Source organism: Wyeomyia smithii, chromosome 2 (assembly GCF_029784165.1).
Source record: "Wyeomyia smithii strain HCP4-BCI-WySm-NY-G18 chromosome 2, ASM2978416v1, whole genome shotgun sequence".
NCBI classification, from domain to species: domain Eukaryota; kingdom Metazoa; phylum Arthropoda; class Insecta; order Diptera; family Culicidae; genus Wyeomyia; species Wyeomyia smithii.
Genome location: NC_073695.1, coordinates 135,248,450 through 135,268,435, shown reverse-complemented (window position 1 = coordinate 135,268,435; position 19,986 = coordinate 135,248,450). Strand labels below are relative to the sequence as shown.

The window sequence follows — 19,986 nt, the reverse complement described above, 5'->3', positions numbered from 1 at the left end:
AATTTACTCTGGACTGAAGGTTTCAACGGCAGCTAAGTGTTGTAAATGGGGAACGTACCTGTTGTTGCCGGTTCATATCACCTTACTCACCACAGAGTTGACTATACCTTTGTTGTTCAAAGACCTCATTGCATCGATACCAATGCCGACAGTCTTACTTGTGTCACTGGTCGTTGCGTCTGTTGCTCTCATTCATGCCGTCCTCCCATTCTGTCCTCGGTCGCGCCTTTCGACATGCCCCATGCAAGTCCGTCCGCGTTATTACTTTGCTTGCCATGGTTCTTTTAGTCGTTCTCGTTGATCTATAACAATTTTGTCTCGCAACCGCAAAAAAAAAAAATAGAATGGGAGTGGTTGATGACAAAACCGAAAAGTACTGTCACATACATCCACATTCAGACCGCCAACATATACTACCACCCAATGAAATTCATTCTACCAAAAACGTATAACTGATACAGGGTGGCCAGCAAACCGGGAAAAAGCCGGGAATTCGAAAATGAGCCGGGAAAACCGGGAAAAAGCCGGGAATTTCGATACTAAACCGGGAAATTTATCATGTTTGTTTTAAACATTATTCTTCATTTACTACATGCTTGGGATCTGTTGTATTAGGACAACGCGCTTTACATTTTCTGCCATCTCACAAAAACTGTAAGGCTCAAGGAACCATTTAGTTGGTCTCGGGGTAAAATGCTGGAGTAACAAGCCAGTCGTCAATTGCTAGCCCCGCAATTGTTCTGTACACTAATAGATTGTTTTTCTCTAATTTGTCTTCCTTCTCATTCGCACTGATTAGGGCTTCAACAGTGAGTGGCGATCAAACATCAAAACAATCACCACTTTACAGGATCAACGTCTAATGTCATTTATGTCTGAGTTTGTTTCAACGTTATGTACCGAATTATTCATAATTGATGTAAAAATATTCTTTGAAAAGAAACAAGATTTGAATCTTAGGTTACAAATCGCCAACAAAAACATACAAAGCCCAGGGAAGGTTAAAACTTCGAATTACTAGAAAATATTTTGAAGGCCAGAGAAATCAAGAATGATTCCAATCAGGCTTTATATGTTAACTTAAAATAGGCAAAAACTAAACTATGATAAAAAAAATATCTAAAACCTAAAACTAGTAACGCCTCCACCAGTGACTGGATCTAGGTTCGAATCCCAACGTCATAGGTGTCGATTATCCACACACACTCAACCAAAACTGATCTAGATTCAATCCTCCGGAGATTTTCTAAGGCGAAAAATCTCTGGGTTCTACTATCGCATGGGAAAGTGAAGCCGTGGGCGCCGGTCCGTTAATCAACAGGTCGTTAGTTAAGATTCTAGTTGGAGTTGCCTCCCCGGGTGTCAGGGATTGACACAATAGTGGAGGAAAGAGACCAACGCAAAAATAACCGAAGCAAAAATTAAAAAAAAAGTAACCTAATCCATTCCCGGCGGGTGATACCATATGGCATCGCCTGACATTCAAACTTTGGTTTGAGTTCAGCAATTATACTTGAAAATTTGCACGATGAAACTATTCAGCATCGTTAGAAAATAGATTCATGTTTAATATGCAATATACTGCCGGTACCCGCATAACTGCCCCATACTGATTTTGGTCACTTTTGAGTTATCATCTGGAATCGACTTAATTGTTATCATATTTTCTAGGAAAAAATTTAAATTGATACTTTTGTATGGAAAAACATGGAAAAAATACCAAGTTGTTTTCGTCCCATAATGAAAGTACCCGCATTACAGTCCATAGTGGTACAAACTACAAACATATAATTTTACTCCAGATAACTGTATATCGGATTATTTTAGGCATATAGAAACATGTCATTTAATTACCTAGACTAATGTTGTTTTTCTGTAGTACAATCTACGTTGCCAATGATACTGCCGGTTGCTGGTTGAATTTATATGTGATGGGACAAAATATGCGAGTACTTTTGAAATGTACCCGCATATTTTGTCCCATTTTGTCTTTTTTTTCAAGTTAGATAACGTAAAACCAATTCCATCCATGGTTTTTTGTTCTCAACGATAAACTCGTGGTGCCATGAAACTGTTATGGTCATTGGCTCTGGATGTAATTGCTGGAAATCCGAAAATTCAAGGATAATGTTAAATCGCCGTTTTTTCAACATGTTATTTTTCATTATGGGACAGTTATCCGGGTACCGGCAGTACAGTTCATGTTAATTTTGCCTATAGTTGATTAGTAATCAGAGTTTAAAGTTTGTTGTTTGAGGTAAAACGGATTTTTCACCACGGAGAATGGGTTAAGCTTAAATCCGCTTGAGAAAAGGTCTTGAGGCCAGAAATTTCAGAAATTGATTTTAAAGAATTTGCGTTTTTAAAGACCAGAGGCAACGAAAATAATTTTCAATTGAAATCAAAATTTATGAAATTGTATTCTAGAGGCTTAAAAATGCAAAGCCTGTCTTTGTGTTTTCCTAAAATTGATTGCATACCTCGTCCCCCGTAGTTTAATTGGTCAAAACACCATGCCGGAGACAGGGAGATTGCGGGTTCAAGTCCCGTCGGGATGCGGTATATTTTTCCAAATCTGTATCATATTTCCAGTTCGCCTTTTTTCGCTCTCTTAACGAACTTGAATACCTCTTTCAAAATCAGAAAGACAAATTTATCAAATAAAAAAGTCAAAACTATAAGGGCCATAGCGAAAATTATTCGCCTAAAATAAACCTGGAACAATACCACGTAAGAATAACAATGGTATCAAATTAGTCCTTTCTATATTGTCGAGCCAATAACTGAGCCTCAAGAGATCCTTAAGAAAACGGAAAGAAATATTTTGAACGACAGAAATACACACAATTGTTTATAATTCAGCTCACAATTGCCATGAAACGTTTACAGAGACTAGAAAAAGATAAAAAAGATGTTCAAATGTTTCTAAAATTCTTCGATCATAAAAATCAGCAATCAGATTTTAATTTAATGTCAGAAATGCACCGAAAACATTAGAATTTCAATTATAATATAAAAGTAATAAATTCAATTTTTTAAAATAGATTTTTGTTGAAAATTCTGAAATTTAGAACTCGGATTCAGAAAACACAAAACAAGCTTCTTATTTAGCTCAAACAGAGAAAAATTGTTTCTAAGTAGCAATAAATTGTATTGAAGTCTGAAAGAAACTAACAACATCAATTTAAAATCAATTTCAAAACTGAATCTAGGAAAGTGTGTGAACACCAGAAAATGGGTAATAATTAGGTTGAAAAATGCAAAAACTTATTCTTGAACAAATTTTAAATTGCCAGAAATGGCTATCATTGCAGATTCAGACAAGGCGCAAAACTATTTCGATTCGGGGTCAAAAAATATGCTCTAATTATTTTAAAAACTGAAAAATAACTAGAATGTTTCCTCCCATTCACTAAAATGATTATGAAAAAGTTATCAGCAAACAAGAAAATATATGTTAAAAAATTTTTAAAGTCAATTCAATAAAAATTTTTGAAGACAATTCAATTTAAAATTAAGTTTTAAAAGAGAAAATGATGCCAGAAATAGGGAATTTAGCTAAAAAATGCTAAATTTCAGTCTGACGAGAAATCAGAAAAAGAAACCATAGAAAAGATTCCAAATTGAATTTAAAAAAATCCACAATCATATTTGAAATTCAATTTAGAATAAGTGGAAAATGAATTTTCATATTTTATTTTTAAATAAGCACTTTGAATGAGGCCAAATTCCAAAACAAAGCTTAAAAACAATGAATGAAATTTCTCAAGGCTTGAGATGATAGAAATGTTGTAATTGTCGCATTGAAGTGTCCCCCTCGACTACTAGACAGTGCAAGGTCTATCAACTTTATAGTGCTAAAACAGCGAACCATTATAAGCGCGTTTCCTCTTTCTTTTCTTCTGAGTACAACAGTCGTACAGTTCGCATCATATTTTCAATAAAGCTAAATTTTTTCTCTTTTGTTAAATGTAAGCGATTTGATTTTCTTTCTTGATTCACGGCCTTATGATTAACAGGTTATGTAGCCCAGTAGCGCGGCGCGTGTGAAAGAACCGGGATCGAAAAAGGAAAAATAGTGGATTTTCACATGGACTTGGCGTGATTTTAGTGTTATAGCCATCAGACGTGTTCGGACTATACAAGATGGCGGATCAAAGAGTGTCTTCCGAGAGACTGAACGATTTCAACTGGAGCAGCTGGAAATTCCGTATGGAACTGCTGCTGTTGAAAGAAGAGCTCTGGGACACTGTGAAAGAGTCGAAACCGACGGGTGATGCTGCTACCGCTGCTGTCCTTGCTACTTGGGCGGCCAAGGATGGCAAGGCACGGGCAACGATTGGGTTGGCTCTGGAAAATAATTAGTTGAGCCATGTTTTGAATGTTCCGACCGGTCACCAAATGTGGAAAGCGTTGAAAGGGTACCATGAGAGAAGTTCGCTGACAAACATAATTCAGGTTTTACGCAAGCTGTACTCGATTCGTTTACTGGAGGGTGGGAACATATCGGACCATCTTGGTGCAATTGCGGAGTTAGTGAATCGTTTGCCCGGAATGGGCGAAAATTTGGCGGAACATTTGATTATCGCTCTCGTGTTGTCGAGCCTTCCGGACTCGTATAGCGGGTTGATCGCGGTGATTGAGAGTCGCGATGAGGCTCAACTCAAATTGGAATACGTGAAGGGACAATTGTTAGATGAGTGGCGAAGGAGAAGCGACAGTGCTAGTGGCGGGAAAATTGCGGTGGAGAAAGTGCTGAAAACGGGTGCCAAGACCAGCGCCAAACCGAAAGTGTGCCACTACTGCAAACTACCAGGGCATTTTCGTCGCGATTGTCTAAAGTTCGCTGCAGATCAAGTAAAGAAGCAAGTTGCTTCGAAGTACGAAAAACAGCAGAGAGCAAAAGTGTGCCAAGAAGATGGTGAATTTTGCTTTGCTACTTGTGATGGTGACAATGACGATTACTGGTACTCAGACTCTGGCGCTAGTGCTCATATGACGAATAATGCTGAGCATTTGTTTGATATTACGGAATCGAAGTATGGTGATGTGTGTTTGGCGGACGGAAATAAGTTGCCGGCCAGTGGGCGTGGAACTGGTAAACTTGTCGTGATGAACGAAAGTGGTGAGAAGTAGAACGTCACTCTAAAGAAAGTTTTGTATGTGCCGAAGCTTGCGAGCAACCTGTTGTCGGTCGGAAAAATAGCCGACGAAGGTTTTGAAGTGCTGTTTACAAAAACCCATTGCCGCATCTTGAGAAACGGGCATACGGTGTTGCTAGGTGAAAGGAGAGTAGGGTTATACAATCTGAAACAGCCGCAGTATCAGTCGTTGCTGTCAACGATACTGTATACGGATACCTGCCAGCATCTGTGGCATCGCAGGCTGGGGCACCGACACCCGGATGCTATAAAGCGAATCGTCATGGAGAATTTGGGAAATGGTTTGAAGCGCAGTCGCGCAGACTGTGGTGTGAGATCCGTTTGTACCGTCTGTTGCGTAGGAAAGCTTGCTAGAAAACCGTTCCCGAAAGCGTCTGAAACGAAATCTTTTGCTTTGTTAGACCTGGTTCACACGGACTTAGCCGGCCCGTTTGAAGTGAGTACTCCACGCGGTAACCGTTTCTTCATGACCATGATCGACGATTACAGTAAGTACACGATTATTTACCTCCTTAAGCACAAATCTGAAGCTTTCAATAAAATTCGTGAGTACGTAAGCTACGTGCACAATATGTTTGGGCGTAAGCCAAAAGTATTGCGTAGCGATGGAGGCGGCGAGTATAGTAGTACTGAACTGTTTAAGTATTTGAAGGAGACTGAGATAACGCTACAGCAGACAGCTCCCTACAGCCCACAACAGAATGGGACTGCTGAACGCGAAAACCGTTCTCTGTTGGAAATGATGCGGTGTTTGCTTTCCGATGCCGAATTGGATAAAAAGTACTGGGGAGAGGCCGTTTAATGTGCAAATTACCTATTGAATCGCCTTCATTCCGCCGCTATCGATTGTACGCCGTATGAACGGTGGCATAAATCAAAACCTAAGTATGATTACTTGAGGGTGTTCGGATCGCACGCATTTGTTCATATTCCAGACCAGAAACGTCAGAAGCTCGATAACAAAGCCGTTCGGCTGATTTTTGTTGGATACGAGGAGAACTGGAAAGCGTATCGGTTCCTCGACAAAGCAACAAACCGAATCTACGTGAGTCGAGATGCCGTCTTTCTAGAGAATGAGCTGAAAGTACAGGAGTCCAAAGGAACCCGAGGAGTTAATAGAGGTAAATGTCGATCTGACGAACGGTCCTTCCGAAACTGCTCACCAACTCGAGGAGGAGCATGAAGACGATGAAACAGTTCTTGATTCGGATGATGAGCCAAATGAAATAGTTCCTGGAAGGAATGAAAGTTGTTATGATAGTGCTTCTGGGGTGCTCGGGGAGTCCAATAGTGACCCATTGTTCGAAGGTTTCACTGGAGACGAATATCTTCGACGGTCACAACGGACAACGAAGGGAATTCCACCGGACCGCTACGATGATCAAGCAAAGGTAGTACGAGCGGATACTGAATTGGAACCATGCAACCTGAAGGAAGCCAAAGCATCGAAGAATTCTATGGCGTGGCAAGAAGCCATGGAAGCAGAAATGGAGAGCCATGCAGATAACTCGACGTGGGAATTGACACCTTTGCCTCGAGGAAGAAAAAGCAGTCGGGAGCAGATGGGTGTATAAAATAAAGCGAGATGCAGCTGGGAATGTGAGCAGATACAAGGCAAGGCTTGTAGCCCAAGGATACTCTCAGCAATACGGAGTGGACTTTGACGAAGTGTTCGCGCCAGTATCAAACCAAGCGACATTTCGTTCCCTTCTTGCTATTGCCAGCATGGATCAAATTGCTTTGAAGCATTTGGATGTACGGGCAGCGTATCTTCATGGTGAGCTTGAAGAAAAAGTCTTCATGAGACAGCCACCGAGATTCGAGGAATCAGGACGAGAACATCTGGTATGCCGGTTGAAAAAGAGCATATATGGTTTGAAACAATCTGCTAGATGCTGGAACCGGAAACTTCACGAAGCGCTGATCAAGATGAAATTCAAGCAAAGCCAATCGGATCCATGCCTTTATATGAAAGTTGTTAAAAATAACATCGTGTACGTCTTGATATACGTTGACGATATAGTTGTCGGGTGCAAAGACGATTCTGAAACCGTGAAAGTGTATGAAGCACTAAAACAAATCTTCGACATTGTATACCTGGGAGATTTGAGCTATTTTTTTGGTATGCAAGTTGGGAGGACCAATAGAAAGTATAGCATCAATCTTGGTGGCTACATCGACCAACTGGCAGATCGTTTTGGGATGAAGGATGCCAAACCGGCAAAGACGCCTAAGGACAGCGGTTATTTGAAGCTGGAAGATCGTGGTAAACCGTTTGAGGACACAACGGGATACCGCAGTTTGATTGGGGCATTGTTAAATATAGCTGTTCATGCTAGACCAGACATATCTATAAGCACGTCCATTCTTGGACGCAGAGTCAGTTGCCCATTTACGGCTGATTGGGTAGCTGCGAAAAGGATCATCCGTTATCTGTGTGGAACAAAGAATTGGAAGCTAGAGTTTACCGGAACAGGAGGAGATTTAATTGGATATTGCGACGCTGATTGGGCGGGTGACAAGGAGTCCCGTAAATCGACAAGTGGATTCTGTTTCCTGCTTGGAGGAGCGACTATATCTTGGACCAGCCGTCGCCAACCGTCTATTACTCTGTCATCAATGGAGGCCGAGTACATGTCGTTGAGCGAAGCCTGTCGAGAAGCTGTATGGCTACGGAAGCTTCTCGGTGAGATGGGAAGAGTTCAGCAAACTGCAACCGTGATACACGAGGATATTCAGGGTTGCTTGCATTTGTTCAATCAGACAGAGCAACAAGAAAATCGAAGCACATAGAAACTCGGGAACATTATGTAAAGGAGTTATGCCAACGAAATGAAATTCAACTAGTCTACTGTTCTACCTAGAACATGGCAGCAAATATTTTAACAAAACCGTTGGGGGCTCTGAAGCAGCGTAAGTTCGTCAGAATGCTGGGGATGACACCGGTGCCTGTATCCGAAGACACTAAATGAGGAGGAGTGTTGTAATAACGCTTTGAGTGTCCCCCTCGACTACTAGACAGTGCAAGTGCTATCAACTTTATAGTGCGCGAACCATTATCAGCGCGTTTCCTCTTCCTTTCTTCTGAGTACAACAGTCGTACAGTTCGCATCATATTTTCAATAAATCTAAATTTTTTTTTTGTAAGCGATTTGATTTTCTTTCTCGATTCACGGCCTTATGATTAACAAGGAAATGATTTCATAGATTTGTCGTTTCCGAAGCTCAACAGCAGCTAAAACAATTTTGAATTAAATTCCAAATTTGTGAAAATATATATATAATATTCTATATAAATATTCTGAAACATGAAGCACAAATTGATTCTAAATTATATCTTGATTTTAGCTGAGTGAAATAATGAAAATTTTTGGAGAATGACATTTTCTGCACGTTACATGTTTCGAAAAGCCCCAAGTGTGCCCTTTCTACTAGACACAAGATAATACCAGACAATACCTCGTTTGGGATTTACACAATCGGCCGAGTTGCATTCCTCAGTCATGAAAAGTCGAAAAACCAACAGCAAGTAGAAGTAGTAGCCCTTTTTCAAGTTTTGAAATGAAATAATGATATTAAAAAAAAATTCTCACAAATTTATTTTGTCAAAGAATAAACGTGGTTGAACTTAAATATTTTGCGTTTTAAAACCGGGAAAACCATCAATTTCTAACCGGGAAAACCGGGAATTTGAAATTGGAAATCTGCTGGCCACACTGCTGATAGCGAATTTATCCACTCCACTGGGTCAGTGTCAACACCTGGAATAATGAAACGATACTGCGACTCACGACGTAATCTAAATAGATGCTAGGCAGTTGTCTACATTCAAAGCTCATGTATTGGTGTACCAAAACTGGCCCAACATTCGCTGCGCAACTATCCATTTTAGGGTGCCAACTGCACAATAATAGGTCGAATCAAAGCGAAATAGAATCGTTCTGACAGCAGTTAGAGCGAATTTTTATTCCAGAGGGTCAGTGCAAGTTCACCCAAGAATAAAAAAGTGGCATCACGATTTAGAACGCAAGTAAGAAAGAGATGCTAGATAATTGTTTATGAACTAAGCACGTGCGGCGGTGGATTGAAACTGACATGTTTACGGTGCGCTTTGGGCATCACAACGGGTCAATACTGGGTCAAAATCAAGCGAAAGTGGGTGAGCTGGGTGGAATAAAAAAATTGACATTAGATCGCAACTGGGATTGACACTGGGAACAAATAAATTCGCGCAGTTAAAACAGCTGAATGAGAGGAAAAAATAATAATTATAATAAAACATACGGGTGAAAAGACATACATATGCATACACACATGTATATATAGAAAAATAATAATAATGAGAGTAATAGTAGTAGTAGTTGTCAGAGAAGTGGGAAGTGGGTTTAGGGTTAGTATAAACCTCGATTAAGCCCTACAGACCCCGTCAGTTATTAGGTTTGTTAGGTCATGCGAAACTAAAACCGGCGGTGTGATAAGTCAAGCGTAATCAAAAAAAAACAAGCGAATTGCAATTTTTGTGTTGATCTCAATAAATTGTTACTATTATGTTATTATTATAATGTTATTTATATTATAATTTTTCTAATTAAGATTTGTGTTTGGAAATACGCTTGACGAATCACCGTCAAGTCTCCTACCCATGTGTAGGGTCCAAATTAAATTCACGATTTACGAAATAATATTCTGAAGGCTTATAATTGCAAAACATGACTTAAAATTATACAAATACAAAAATAACATGACAAATTTCAAGGAGCATAGCGAAAAATACACCTGCGGCCGAATTCCGAGCACACATTTCTTCGATGAGAAGAAAATTTCTTCATATACTTTCAATGAAGAAATTTTCTTTTCTTCGAAGAAACGTGTTCTCGGAATTCGGCCGCTGGAAATCTTAAACGTATATTTAAGGTTAGAAATAGCAAAACTGGTTTTCGTAGAAAAAACTGTTAACCCTTTACAAGGCAGTGGCAACCATGCTTGGTTTCGCTCTTTTGTTCTTTGAATGCTCATTAGGCTGTATTTTGTCAAGGAGGCAGAATTCGAACAGGTCATAAATGAAGCACTTGTAGGGATACTCTATCTCTACAATTTGTCCAAACATTGTATTGTTTAAATTGCCATAGGTACAGCGTCAGGCCAAGCTTGTAAAACCGGAAGAGCTTCTCTTTTGGTACCTACGAAAAAATAAACTCTGGCTATGGAACTATACCAATTTCAGCATTACAATGTTCAGACAAATTGTAAAGATAGACAAGTGCTTCATATATGATTTGTTCGAATTCTGCCTCCTTGACAAAATATAGCCTAATGAGCATTCAAAGAGCTAAAGAGCAAAACCAGGCATGGTGGCAAGTATATTGCCACCAACAAAATATTTTTTTTCGCTGCACTAAGAATATTGTTCTTAAATTTGGCTTAAAGACTTACCTTATTTAAGTTCTAATGGAGTCTTAGAACACTTCAGTTTTTTCTAGGACTGCTAGAAGTGTACTATATCCATTTTGGGTTAATCTTCATGTAAACAAACCGCGAAATTAAAACGTCTTTAGGAAATTCATTTTTAATCTGGTGAAAATCCAACAAATTGGTAAGTTTGTCACCAGAAACTTTCTATTTAGGACCTACTGTGTTAGATTATGAAGTTGTTTTTGTTGAAATACATGGTGCATTGGATTCGTCGTCCATTTCAAATTCTTCCTAAAATTTTTTTCAGGATACCACTTGAATAATTCTTTATTTGATCTTTTCCCGGGGATTGTTATTATCCGCTGTAGCTGTTTTCGTTCACGACTTTCCCGGGGATTGTTATTATCCGCTGTTGCTGTTTTCGTTCAGGTAACTCTTCCACCTTTGAACTGAAGCTGTGTGAAACCTTTAAGCTCAAGTCTCGAGTTTATTAGGATTTTTCGAAAATTCACTTATTTGCAAGTCATCCAGAAATTCTGTTCTATGTTCAGAATCAGACCACAGCTTCGCCATTTTGATTTCTGGTTCATTTCGCTCATAGAATTCACGCGATACATCCTGTTTGACGTTGTTAAGTTCACGTAGATGGTACGTGGTTAACCATGGTATGCATGAGATTTTCACGTAGATGTTATGTTTGTCACATAAATCATGCAAAATGACAGGAAATGAACAAGTATAGGAACTTTCACGTAACAATAACGTGAAAAATATTTTGATTGTACGATGAAGACATTCATTTTTGTGACGACAACGTGAAGACATTGGAGAAAACATGTGAAGACATTGAAAAATATGTGAACGACCCGAATTTTGCATTAGTGCATTAGTGGTGACCTGTATTTTTTTTTGCTCGACAGTTTTCGATTTGCGGGAATGTTTTTTCAGCCTTCGGGCTTCGGGTAGGAAGACATTTTTTCGCGGGCCAGACTTTTGAAAAAAACACCTGGCATCCCTGCTCTCACACCAGATCGCGGTAAACAAGTGTGTTCGAGTGTTCTAGAAAAAAGGAAAAATCATGCGCTCACTCACGTCAGATATCGTTACTGTGAAGCATTCTCAGCTGTCAAAATTCCGTTTGGTAAAAAGGGCAAAATTTCCTGAACCTCTTTTCTTTTCAACTGCGTACCACGCTTTAAGCGTAGTATGCAGTTCTAAAAGGAATTCATTTTCCTATCTCAATCCCATGTAAAATTCAGACACTGAATCAGGCAATGAAATTTCTTCTAGTAGCTAGTACGCAACTAAAAAGAAATCATAAACCGAAACGGAAAACAAAGTTCACTTGCTGTGAACACTGCTGTGAAGCAAAATGTCACTTGTTCTACACGGAATAATGAGCACTGACATTATTCAGGTACTGAAAGAGTCAGGCAGTTGGTTGGTCGTCTCACACCCAGCGATGCCAGATTGGAAGACATTTAGCCTACATTCTAAATATTTTTCACGTTATAGTTACCGGAAAAGTTACGTGAATATTTTCCACTATCGTTAACTAGTAGATTCTACGTGATTGTCATTTGAGTTCATCATGACCTGGTGAGATGAATTATCCTTTGAAACTTATTCAGTAGATGCATGCATTTCATGTGAGTTTCACGTAGAATTCATTTAATGGTAAACGACGAATTTGCATTCCTGACAGATTTATTACGCAACATATTTTTATAATTTCTAAAACCCGTTTCCTAGCTAATAAAAGTTAGAGAAATAAATGAAAATTGTACATTTCGTAAACGTGGTTGCTATCAGATATCACTCAGGTATGCAAATTCGTCAATTCGTAAATGAAGAAATCAACATAAAAACTGATAAATATTACGACATTCCCGTGGATTGTGAGAAAGTTTCTTAACAATATCAATTAACACTAAAGAATTTTTCTCACACGTGGACCAGACCACTTAGTGCAAGCTCTTTTCTTGTTTCTTGTCTATATCCATGATTGCATTACAGTCCCACATGATACTTCGTTTTTTTCCGTGTTGGGTATTTTATCACTGCGACCAATTTTTTGATCTTTTGTGACTTCGTTACTTATTAGATTAAAAAAAATATTCCTTCTGCATTCATGGATGGACTGTAGTTAAACGTGAAATTAAATTCTTCGCTTTTTACTGTTAGTTCCATGTGCTAAGTTGTATTGTTGTATGTAGTACTAGCTGACCCGGCAAACTTCGTCCCGCCTATTTTAGTGTTTAATTTAATAATTTTAAACATTTCAAATTCATTCAAGGAATCAATGAATTTGATGATGTTTGATTTGATTTGTTTGTATCGTTTGAAACGATTGGTTTTATCGGAATGACAACATCCTCGACTTTTGGTTTTTGGCTTCTGAGCGTCATTCTGGTTAAAGAAACTCATATTGAGTGATATTTAGGCATTTTCGGCTGTTTCCCAGACACCGGAAGTCGCCATCTTACAATTCAAAATGTTGTCTCAGGTCGATAGGTCGATTTGTGGCTTCAGTGCATCATAACAATTCCGAAAATACCTATATTGGGTGGTATCTGGTCATTTGCCGCTGTTTTTAGAAACCGGAAGTCGCCATCTTGGATTTCAAAATAGCATTTGGAAACAATTTCTGGCCTCTGAGTGTCAATCTGGTTAAAGAAACACTCAAATTGGGTGTTATTTGGTCATTTTCGTCTGTTTCCCAGACACCGGAAGTCGCTATCTTACAATTCAAAATTATGTCTGAGGTCGATAGGTCGATTTGTGGCTTCAGTGCATCATAACAATTCCGAAAATACCCATATTGGGTGGTATCTGGTCATTTGCCGCTGTTTTTAGAAACCGAAAGTCGCCATCTTGGATTTTAAAATGGCATTTGGAAACAATTTCTGGCCTCTGAGCGTCAATCTGGTTAAAGAAACACTCAAATTGGGTGGTATTTGGTCATTTTCGTCTGTTTCCCAGACACCGGAATTCGCCATCTTACAATTCGAAATGTTGTCTGAGGTCGATTTGTGGCTTCAGTACATCATAACAATACCGGAAATACCCATATTGGGTGGTACTTGATAATTTGCCGCTGTTTTTCAGAAACCGGAAGTCGCCATCGTGGATTTCAAAATTGTATTTGGAGATATGCCAAAAGAAGGAAGGGTGTCGAAACATTATGGACATGTTTGTTACACCTAATGTGACATGTAACAACGATATGAGCCGTGAAGTGAAACGACGAGTTGCAGCTGCAAACAGGGCTTTCTACGGACTGCGTAACCAGCTAAGGTCCCGTAGTTTCAAACTCGCATAAAACTAGCGCTGTATAGGACGGTGATACTCCCGGTGTCCCTTTACGGACATGACGCATGGACGCTGAAGGAAGCTGATCGACGAGTGATCGGAGTTTTTGAGCGTAAAGTTCTGCGATCGATACTTGGCGGTAAACTGGAAGATGGAGTGTGGCGCAGACGCATGAATCACGAGTTGTACCAGGTATACAAAAATGCTGATATAATGAAGGTAATACAGCGAGGCAGGCTTCAGTGGGCTGGACATGTAGCCAGGATGCCTGACGAGAGAGCCGCCAAAACTATCTTCAGTAGAGAACCAGGAAGAGGCCGTCGACTCCGTGGTAGGCCTCGCACGCGGTGGAAGAAGATGCACGATCTACGGGGAGACTGGAGAAAGGCTGCCCAAGACAGAAGAAGCTGGACATCTCTAATTCGTTCGGCCCTGGACCGGTGAACGGTCCGTTAGCCAAAATAGTAAAAGTAAAGTAAGTAAGTTGTTACACCTAAAAACATTCAATTGCCAAATTTGGTTATATTTGCTTGATTGGTTCTCGAGCTGTGCGAAATTTGAGTTTCATTTGTATGGGACCCCTCCCTTATAGAAGAGGGAGGGGTGTCAAACCATTATGGATATATTTGTTACCCCTAAAAGCATCCACCTACCAAATTTGGTTACATTTACTTGGTTAGTTCTCGAGATGTGCAGAAATTTGTGTTTCATTTGTGTGGAACCCCTCCCTTTCAGAAGAGGGAGGGGTCTCAAACCATCATAGGAACCTTTCTCGGCCCCTAAAACCCCTATATACAAATTTTCACGTCGAGCGGTTCGGTAGTTTCCGAACCTATATGGATCAGACAGGGCGGACTGCATTGTTATAGGTATAGATAGATTATTTAGTAAACGTGTACGTGGTTTTTTTTATAGACTACATCGTTCATATATACATTCTTTTTCTCTTTCCCTTTTTGGTTTTTTCAATAACTTTCACGATTTTATTCCGAGTTTCATAGGGGGCCATCCACATATCCACATACCACGTGGAAAGATTTGAAACGATTTTGAGCCCCCCCTATCGTGGACAACTGCACATAAAATTTTTTTTTCTTTTGTATGTACCGTGGACATAGTAAATTTTTCCCATGGGACACTGGCCAACAGTATTCCAGACGGATATATACGCGATAATAAAATGCACGAATACGTGTCTGGAAAGAAATTATCGACACGCAAATATATGCATTTTCTGTGATAGTCAGGCAGCACTTAAAGCCCTGAATTCTCCTTTCTGCCACTCTAAACTAGTGTGGGAATGCATCCTGTCGCTCAGAAAGTTAGCTCTGAAAACCAGGTGAACTTATACTGGGTTCCTGGTCATTGTGGAATCGAAGGAAACGAGAAGGCCGACTTACTAGCCAGACAAGGGTCATCTACTAACTTTGTTGGCCCAGAACCTTTCTGTGGAGTCTCCCCGAGCGCTCTAAAAGCTGAGCTCGGTGAATGGGAGAAAGCGACCATCAAAGAAACTGGGATGTCGTAAGCGGAGAAGAGCCTCGTGCTGCTCAGATTAAATAAGAAAGACTTGAGGACATTCACAGGTCTTATTACAGGCCACTGTCCGAGTAAGTATCATCTCAAGAAGATAGGCAAACTTGATGATAAATGTCGCCTGTGTGGCATCGAAAGCGAAACCTCAGAACATCTACTCTGCGAATGCCGAGTATTAATACAACGCAGATTGCGTATCTTTGTTAAGGGACACATTTAACCTACCGAAATTTGGAGGGAAAGTCCTGGTGAGGTAATAAACTTCATACGAAGTGCATTGCCTAACTGGGATAAATGTGCAATGTAGCAAGGACATCAACTCGCCAAATAGTTATGTACCTGCTCGTACGCACTTAGAGTAAGGTGAAGCATACCACAATAGATCAAACGATGGTCGCAGTGGTTCAGTCTTCTACAAGGGAAAAAATGTACCGTGGACATTACATATACCCCCCAGTTGTCCACGTGGTATGTGGATGGCCCCTAATGAAACTTCGAATTAAGATGTCTAGATATGTGTTGAATTCACCAACACAGCGAAATTTGATCAAGGAACCACTTCGTTCCAAAGCAAAGTATTATTTTATCATGTTTGTTTTTGTTTATTGACTAGCATATATTGTTATATGTTCTGTTTTTATTTTTATTATTGTTATTATAATTAATTCGCTTATTATTGTTATTATCATTATTTTTATTATAATCATCATTATTTTTCAGCATAGTAAACTCAACAAACAAACAGATGCACATACATTTACACACACACGCACTCACACTTACACACTTAACCTTCAGAGATCCTTGCCTTTCCTTATCCTTCGGCAGTTAATTGACTAGTTATAACTCAATGGTCTTGCCAATATGCTACACTAACAAGACAGTATTTTTGCAACTTGCCCAGGATTATTTTAGTTAATTACACAGAATTTAATTGACCAGCTGGTTACTGAGGCTGTGATGCCAATCCTCTTATCACTGGTATAGCATGAATGGTGCCTCATAACACCAGTGACCCGGCCCTTGGCCTCCTTCTATACCTCACAAATACAAATACATAAATATCGTTTCGTTTCGTTTCGACACCAAAAAGCCAGTTTCGCACACCCCTAAATCAACACAACTAGCATAAAGGAAAATAAATAGTATTTTTCTTCGAAAAACATCAACACCAAACGGGATGTAATGAGTACCGCCAAACGGGGCGATTTTCAACACTTTTCAGGTTCCTTACATCATAACTTTTTAATGTTTTTTTATTCTTGTACCTATTCTGTGAGTTTTAATAGGTGCCTATACTGCCGGTACCCGCATAACTGTCCCATACTGATTTTGGTCACTTTTGAGTTATCATCGGGAATCGACATAATTGTTATCATATTTTCTGGAAAAAAATTAAAATTTAAACTTTTGTATGGAAAAACATGGAAAAAAACTAAGTTGTTTTTGTCCCATATTGAAAGCACTCGCAATACAGTCCCACTGCATAGTGGTACAAACTTCGAATACACTAAGGTCGCTTTTTACGCGGTTTTTTCATGCGGGTTTTTTTACGCGGATTCCGGAATTTACGCGGTTTTTTTACGCGAATTCCGGAATTTACGCGTTGTTTTTTTGCCCGGATTTCGGTTTCCCTTCACTCGGAATGCAAAATTAACGATGGTTTTTTTACGCGGATTCCGGAATTTACCTACGCGGTTTTTTTACGCGGATTCCGGAATTTACGCGGTTTTTTTTACGCGGATTCCGGAATATACGCGGTTTTTTACGCGGATTCCGGAATTTACGCGTTTTTTTACGCGGCACGTATCCCACGCGTAGAAAGCGACTTCAGTGTATATAATTTTGCTCCAGATTAGTGTATATCGAATTGTTTTAGGCATATACAGTGATGATTCGCTCGTTGGAGGTTCGTTAGTTGGGTGTTCGCTAGTGGGCTGTCACCCAACTAAAAAGCACTCTTATGTCAGAATTCAACGTCATTCAAATGCATTTCAGGGGTCCGAAAAGTGAAAAGAATATTTCTAAAATAAAATTATATTATTTATTGTTGTAAAAAATTTGTAAACATGTTTAGTTATTACGCTTAATCCATTCAGCACTAATAAGTTTGTTTCTCAGCGCTGTTAACTGGACACTTCATGCAGATCATCTCTGGCATAATCAATCGCGTAATTTGAAAAGTACATGTTATAAAATACCAACATTTTGTGTGTAATTTAGAGGTTTTCTGTTCGGTTGTTTGTTCTTTTATTTCTTCAACGCCTTCACCGGAAACATACAGCGTAGCGATCCTCCATTTTTCAGGCAAGAAGCAGAGTGATGTGCAGCGTTGCCGACCCTCCAGTTCCTCCTGGATATCTCCAGTTTTTAGTTCCACATACATAAAATATTTATTACAGCAGCAAGACAGATGAGCAAAGTTCATTTTCTTTTACATAGTTTTACCGCAATAAAATTTGGAAATTTTCCAAAGCTGGAAGAAAACAAACAATCGGCGCTCCCCTTTGAAAAACTTGCCCAGTTGTCAGTTCATCCAACTAACGAACACGATTCGCTAGTTGGGTGGCAATTGTGTTCCAACCAACGAATTTCGGCCGTAGATGTATGTCATTTAATTAACTAGACTAATGTTGTTTTTCTGTAATACAATCTACGTTGCCAATGATACCGCCGGTTACTGGTTGTATTTATATGTGATGGGACAAAATATGCGGGTACTTTTGAAATGTACCCGCATATTTTGTCCCATTTTGTCTTTTTTTTTTTTCAAGTTATATAATGTTGGGGCTGCAGTGGATTGTGACTGCGCCGGTCGGTAAACGTTGCTTGCGTTCCCAGCGGGAACCAAGCCGGATGGGAGCAGGACCCTTTCGTTCCTTCCCAGGAGGGCAATTAGATTGGCCGGACTCCTTTGATCGGCTTCGCCTCATGAAGCCGCGACGTGATTGGCCTGGACTAGCCCACTTGGCTAGCAGCAATCAAACTCGAAGATATGAGCCTTGAAAAAGACTCTCAAAAAACTCTTCAATTTCAATTAACTCTTACGGGTGGAGACGGAGGACAGAATGTTCGGCGGTCGGGTGCAAACACAGAACTACTGTTTACACGAATTTATTCATTTTTCTCTTCTTCTTATTCTTAATATCTATTCTTCGCGTTAAAGTTCTTCGCGGTGACGCAACTTTTGCCCACCGATGCTACTGCTACTGCAGCTACTATTATTGCTGCTATTGTTCTCCTTTCACTGTCTGCATTCTACTGTTTATCGTATCGCGGTTGGAAAAATACTAATAAATGCTGCCGCATCTGTTGCTCTTTTATATCATTCCGCAGTGCTAAAGTATACAAAGGGGCGGGGCTGAATCTCACACCGCTGTTTACCTACTGCGACGCAATTAGTGGATATAAAGCGTTCGCTCGCTGCCACTCTGTCGCTTCAGTTCGAACAGGTTGGACTGAACATATAACGTAAAACCAATTCCATCCATGGTTTTTTGTTCTCAACGATAAACTTGTGGTGCCATGAAACTGTTATGGTCATTGGTTCTGAATGTAATTGCTGGAAATCCGAAAATTCACGGATAACATTAAATCGCCGTTTTCTCAACATGTTGTTTTTCATTATGGGACAGTTATCCGGGTATCGGCAGTATAACAAACGAAAATAGTGCAAATACGGGCAGTCTACCTAAGCAACATGTCAATGTTCAGTTTCAGTTTGCATTTGGCATCAGTTTTGAACAAACTTGAATAGTCAGGGAAAAAATTGCTAAACACCAGAAAATATCGGAAAATTAATTTTTTGAAATTGAACTGCCACTCTGTTATTTTCTGTTTATTTTTTTAACCCTTTTATTAATTATTTCATTTTTCTTTCAGGAAAAGTATCTCAAGGAGCGCTTTAAGGTAAACGGAAAGATTGGAAATCTAGGCAATAATGTGACGTTTGAACGGCAGAAAATGAGAGTTTATATCAACTCTGATGTCCATTATTCTAAGCGGTACTTGAAATATTTAACTAAGAAGTATTTGAAGAAAAACAGTCTACGTGATTGGATCCGTGTCGTATCCAACGACAAAGACCTATATGAACTGCGCTATTTTAGAATCAGTTCAAATGATGACGAAGAAGAGGAAAATGAATAGAAGCGACGACTTGATGTCGAAGAAATTACAACAAATTTCTACTAATTAATTCTTTGTTTCATTTTATGCTAAAGAACAATCCAACTTTTTCGTGAACTTTCTATACTTACCATTTAATATTTAACATTTATTTATTCATTCTTGTCTGACATCGTGGTCTTAATGAAATTGGAAAAAAAATTCAGTCCAAAATAAAATATAGAGCGTAAGCGTTACCTAAAACTGTCACAAGATACAAGTCGTAGATGTGATAACTTTCTTGAAATCATATGAGTTTAGTGTTCACTGAATCGCTGTTACCATATACGGCATTGCTTCGTTTTGGCAGAATAAGTTGTCGCGGACGCAGTACTCCTTCGGGGGCATATCGTCAGTTGAACTCAATACTGGCACAACTCAAAATTTTGCAGTTTTG

The 19,986-nt window shown here is 39.4% G+C and overlaps 1 protein-coding gene across 1 annotated transcript in view; it reads left to right on the top strand.

The window, feature by feature from the left end:
* The window catches only part of LOC129719477 (60S ribosomal protein L22-like), a 36,258-nt gene extending 16,638 nt beyond the window's left edge, over window positions 1-19,620 (top strand). Inside the window, exon 3 of the mRNA XM_055670837.1 lies at window positions 19,305-19,620. Within this exon, the coding sequence (XP_055526812.1) occupies window positions 19,305-19,571 (267 nt within the window). The 3' untranslated portion in view covers window positions 19,572-19,620. The remainder of the gene's footprint in view (window positions 1-19,304) is intronic.
* The last annotated feature ends 366 nt before the right edge of the window (window positions 19,621-19,986 follow it).